This window comes from Phascolarctos cinereus, unplaced genomic scaffold (assembly GCF_003287225.1).
Source record: "Phascolarctos cinereus isolate Bilbo 61053 unplaced genomic scaffold, phaCin_HiC Scaffold_9;HRSCAF=440, whole genome shotgun sequence".
NCBI classification, from domain to species: Eukaryota; Metazoa; Chordata; class Mammalia; order Diprotodontia; family Phascolarctidae; genus Phascolarctos; species Phascolarctos cinereus.
The window spans coordinates 247,495,527-247,501,526 of record NW_027556402.1 but is presented as its reverse complement, the minus strand read 5'-3'; the positions used below and the strand labels follow the sequence as shown (position 1 = coordinate 247,501,526).

Sequence of the window (6,000 nt, the reverse complement as noted above, 5' to 3'; positions counted from 1 at the left end):
CTAGTTGGTCTGTCCTAATTTTCAGGGAATTCATTCTTTGAGGGTAAGGTTTAACATCTTGTCTTCTAAACTATTTGGTTCTTTAATTTTCTTCTATGGTTTTTTTTTTTTAATTTCATTTTTAAGCACTTGTTTCATCTTTCCTAGGTGTCAATGCTGTCCTTGTGGCACTTTTTTTTGCTTTTCTTGTCCAATTGGAAATATTTTATATGTTGAAAATAATACATTTTCATTATTTTCTTAGAGTTCTTTTCATTGCAGCTTTCACCTCTGTATTTCTCAAACTGTAGATCAAAGGATTGAGCATGGGTATCACAAGGGTATAAAATATAGAGGCCATCTTGTCTGTATCAAAGGAATAACTAGACTTGGGCTGCAAATACATGAAGATTAGAGTTCCATAGAATACAACTAACACTGTGAAGTGAGACCCACAGGTGGAGAAGGCTTTGCGCGTGCCCTCCACAGAGTTCATCCTGATGATGGCCACAAGAATAAACACATATGAAACAAGGACAACCAGGAGGGAGGAGATTAGATTAAAAGCAGAAAGGGTCAAAATGATTACTTCTATGTCACTGGTATTAGAACAAATCATGGACAACAATGGGAGACTGTCACAGTAGAAATGCCTGATTACATTAGATCTACAAAAGGATGAATTAAAAATCTTAATATCAACCAGCAGCGAAACAAAGGTGCTATACAGGTAAGGAATAGCCACAAGTACCCAACACATTCTGTCTGACATGGTGACTGTGTAGAGAAGGGGCTTACAAATAGCCACATAGCGGTCATAGGCCATGGCTGACAGCACAAATAGTTCACTGATGATTAATGTTACAAAGACAAATAGCTGTATCGCACACTCAGTGTAAGAAATTACATTTTTCTTCACTATAAAACTGACAACATTTTGGGGGCAATGGCTGTGGAGTAACCAAGATCAATGAGTGACAGGTGCCTGAGGAAAAAGTACATGGGAGTTTGCAGCTGGGAATCAATCTTAGTCAGGACAGCCATGCCAAGGTTTGCCACCACTGTGACAGAGTAGATGGAAAGGAACACCAGAAAGAGAGGGACTTCTAACTCTGGAAGATCTGTGACACCCATGAAAATGAATTCAGTCACCTTGGTAACTGCAGTTTCATTTCCTCCTTCCATTTCTTTCATGTAGAGAAAATACCCTGGGAATAAAGGAGAGGATACTTCCTTAAGTATAAAGGTATACTAATTAAGAACAACAATAATAACTGGCTGTTATTTATATAGCATTTTAAATGTTGCAAAACATTTCATAATATAATCTCATGTCATCTCTTTGGAAATTACAATAAGCAGGTGGCATTAGCAAGAGTAATGAAGACTTTAACACCAAATTCTAGAATTTAAGAACATCTTTCCTGCTACCCCCAACATACAAAGGAGAACATTAGCCATAGGCAGTCACATTTTACATAATTAATATGTCATGGAATTCTTTAGCTCCAAGAAATGGAACAAGTTAAAAATGTGAATAACTTCAAAGACACTTCCATCAACAATGGGTGAGAGAATCACATTGTACAATGAGGAGATATCAGATTTTGGAAATATTCATAGACTTCCAATGTGAGCTGTAGTAGGACTGGGAACAAGCAAACAAAAAAAGACCCTCCTCATTTCCTATAGGTTTTCCTTCATGTTTCTCCTGAATTATAAAGACAAGGAAGACTTCCATTGGTGTTAGTTGTTGTTGCCACTGTTTTTCATTCAATGTCCACCATTTTCAAGGAAATGAAGTCATGTTAATGACATTTGTTTTCAACAAAAATGACCAGTTGCTCAGTATACAACCCAAAGTTTTCTGGATTTCGTACATTAGTGATCAGTCCTTACTGGCTCAATTTTTTTTTTTCCTGGCTGCATATAAAAATCCCTCATAATGATTGCAGGTACTTTCAACAGGGGTTTTTTAGATAAACTCAATAATGAAGGACCAAATGTGCTTGGATCACAGGTAAGTGAAGCTTTTAGAAGGTTAATATTAAGATTTCTTTATATGCTATGTGTTTGATCCTCTGAAATTTCATGACCACTCAGGGACATGGGCAGATCACTAGCACTGCAAGTTGAAGAGCAGCTACCAGCATCTATTGAGAAAAAAAAATTTAATTGAAGGACAGATTGAAAGTAATAAATAAATCTATCAGTCAATAAGCATTTTAAAATGAGTAAATGAATTACTTAATGAATCAATCAATGAATAAAAATTTAACAAATTCAGTTGTGCCATAGCAAATATACGGCTATCCCTTGGGGAGGACATATTAATTTGAAGGCCTTAGAAAGGCAAGGGTGTCACGCCCTCTAAGGTAATTCACAGGCTTGTACCTGGTCATCCAGGGTAACTAGCAGCCACTTTCCACATGAAGTGGGAAAGGAATAACCCTGAGTCACTGCAATCACAGAATAAAGATTGAGGCCTGTGAGAGTACATTAGGGAAAATGAAATGAGATTTTTTTTTCTTGGATTTTAGCAAGAGATATGAAATAATCTTCTAGTGAATCTGTCCTCCAAAAATGGAAATAAAAGTAAAACAACTCCAATTGGAAGTTTGAGAGGACGGAAAAGCTCTCTTCTCTTTCCCCCATTTCAAACTGAGATTATTTTTCAGACTCTGTTTTCTGCTTTTCATTAGCATAATGCATCAATAAACTCTCTGTATAGAATAGAGGGCAATATATGGGACATGATAAAAATTCTAATATGAGGTGGCAATTTCAAGAAACTTTTAAAATTGGGTCATTCTCCAACTCATCCAACATGCCACCTTGAAAACAGAGGAATGGAGAATTATTTAATGTACCTTTTACTCATTTCCAATGCAAAGGAGTTACTGAAGAAATGCCCTTGGTTCTTCTGGGACTTCTGTGTTTAAAAGAAAAAATGACATGTTTTGATTGAGAGATCAAAACCTACACAGTAGAATCTCATATAAACTCTCTCCTGTCCACCAGCTCTGGGCATATGCAAAGATCTCTAGTACATGCATATGAGTGCCCAACAATTCCCAGGGCCTCCTCCCTGAATTCTGCCACAAATGTTAACAGTACAGTTTCTTTGGTTTCTGGTGGATCGAAGAAATTTCCTAAAACATTTAGAAGGTACAGCCTGACTTCCAGTTTCACAGTTTGAATAACCAAATTACAAAAGGATTCTTCTCTAAGTACACTGATACCTTTGGAACTTAGGATGAGTTCATATTATTTGTATAATCATCATCATCATCAGTTCTACTTGTGAAAGTTCCTTCAGATGCACAAAACACTCCCATTTGATCATCTCTATCAACCCTGTGTGTACATCCTATAATTTTCATCATTTTACAAATGAAAAAGCAGAGCTTTATAAAGCTTAAAAGCCTGGGTGATAAATTGCCAAAGGAAACTAACAACAGAAAGCCCAACACGTAAAAAGAAAACAACAGAGTACTGTTAAGTAAACCCAGGACAGACAGCGTATCTAGGAATGGATGATCAACAGTGGGGGATGTTTTAAAGTTGTCAAGAATGAAAAGGAATGAGAAAATATTCAGTTTGCAATGAAAGGATCTTTAGTGACCTAGGGAAGGGCACTTTTTTTTTTACCTTTCTAAAACATTTAAAAAATAATTATGGACTTGGCAGAAATCAACAAATTTATCATTTTCATAAATAAAGAATTGGAAAAAATTCAATCAGATTTGAAACCCCATGTTTCTATTATATATGGCTTGTATTTCTTTTGAAAATTATACCACCAATTCACCATATTTGTCTAAAGCTTCTCTGCTTTTCTCTATCTACTTCTGGACTTTTTTTCTACTCTGTATTTTTTCTTAATACTAGAATGAGATAAGCAATTTCTGTCAAGTATAATTAAACTATACATCACTCTGATTCTCAAATGTTAGGTGTATGTTCATACTCTTTATGTTCAGTCTAACATTTGAAATTGCAGGAGGTAAACTTGCCAAAGAAAGCTGTTACTTGGAATTAAAAGATTACGAAGGGATATATCAATCAAACATTCAGTACCAGAAAGGACCTCAGAGATTTCTGTCTCCCTTCTGCCCATTTTATAGATGAGGAAGTAATATTGAGAGAAGGGACAAAGATTAGTAAGTTAGAGGTATGATTTGAAACCAGGTCTTCCTGAATCAGAGCCCATTGTGTTCTGCACTATGTTGCAACTCATTCAATTTTTCTTCCACTAATCTTTCCATTTATCCTTCAAAATGTTTCTGGGACCTCCCATAGTGGGAACAATTCTTTTCTAAATGAGGTGCCAGTTACATATGTGTTATTTCAATAAATGCTATATTGTGTGTTTTCCAGAAACCCACACTCCTTCAATTTTCCTTGTGCTATACTTGTTCAGATCTGTTGAATCTAGGAAGTTAGTGATCTCTTCCACGGTCCTATATCTGAAACTAGGAAGCCCTGGAAATTCTTACCATAATTGGTCTGATCTGATGACAAAGACTAACGTCACTTCTCACCTTGATTTTCACATCTGGTATGACGATCATATTGTCACTTCATCTGACTGATCAAAGGAGAATTTATAGGTTTCTAGGTTCTTCTGAGACATTATTCCCTGAAGTGTAGGAGAGTTTAATGACTTCTGTACTATCACCTCAGGGAGGTTGCCAGGTATTTGCATCCATAATCTGTGTTAAAGTCTTAATTGCTACTTAATTACAAGAGCTATTAAACTATTATCATACAAAATGAGACACACAGTGATGTTTCACATTTTAATCTTCCAACAATTATGATTTCCTGTGTTCCATGCATATAATTTTTAGGTAGCTTAGAACAGATGCTCTGAATTTTCTTTCTATGTGCTTGAGAACTCTGAGAAGATCCTCGTATCAACACAGGCTCTGTCCTGCCTCTAAAATTTCTAATTTCCTCCTTACACATGCAGGTGGGACAGAAGTATGATTGCACTGATGTAGGAGTTAAGAGAAGGGAAAACAATAACAGCACTGGAAAATACATACTAGAAGGCAGTAGTCACAAGGAGATTCATTCCTTGATATGTCCATCCATTTTAGCCATCTGTACTTTCATTCATCCATCTATTCATTCACCCGTTCATCCATTCATCTATTCATCTGCTGCTTTGATAAAAACGATGAAAAAAAAGAAAAGCTTACATTGTTTTGGTGGTAAATAATGTATATATTCACTAAATATAAAGTTTACAATAGAAAAAAATAGACCAAAATACTGGATGAGGGAAAAAAACAGTAACTGAAGTAAAAAGAAAGTAATTCCTTCAAGAGGTGGTAACTAAGCTGAGTTTTCAAGGAAATGAAGTATTTTACATGGCAAATATGAGAAGAGGATGGGTTGCAGGCAGGCTAAGATAGGAGATGGCATGTTATAGTTATGGAACTGAAGAAGGCCAATTTGACTGGATCAACTCAAGGAAGAATAAATAAGGAATAAATCTGGAATGATTGGCTGGAGACCAACTGAAAAGTGTTCCAAAGAATTTTTTTTTCCCATGACATATTTTACCTTACTAGAAAAATATTCTTTCTGAGAATTAGACATGAAGTTCTCTAGTCTTTAGCTAAAAGCTTTAAAATCACAGCATGCAAAACATTTTCATTTTCATGTAATATGAGCATAAATGAAGTAAGTTAAACAGACTTCGGAACATATGAGGAAGGAGAAACTCAATTAGAGAAATAAACTCTTTCTAGACAATCAGAATCTTCGCATCCATGTGAATCAATGAGCAGATTGAATTGGCTCCCCTTGCAAGGCAATTGTCAATCCTTAATTTGTTTAATAGGGACTAGAATCTTAAGAGAGTGCTGCTTTGTCATTCTTTAGAAAGACTGTCTGAAGAAGGCTGGAGAACTGAAAAACAGAGAGAAAAGACAAAGAAAAGAGTTTTCCTGAGAGAGCTGTCTTGAGAAGAAACAAAGAGAATTTTTGAGAGGAGACTTTATTTGGTAC

General features: G+C 35.7%; 1 protein-coding gene across 1 annotated transcript; it reads right to left on the bottom strand.

Annotated features, from left to right (window-relative positions):
* Positions 1-232: 232 nt before the first annotated feature.
* Positions 233-1,173, bottom strand: LOC110199619 (olfactory receptor 8K3-like). Its single transcript, XM_020974495.1, is given in 2 exon segments — positions 233-912; positions 915-1,173. Coding segments are annotated over 2 exon segments (939 nt in total).
* Positions 1,174-6,000: the final 4,827 nt, after the last annotated feature.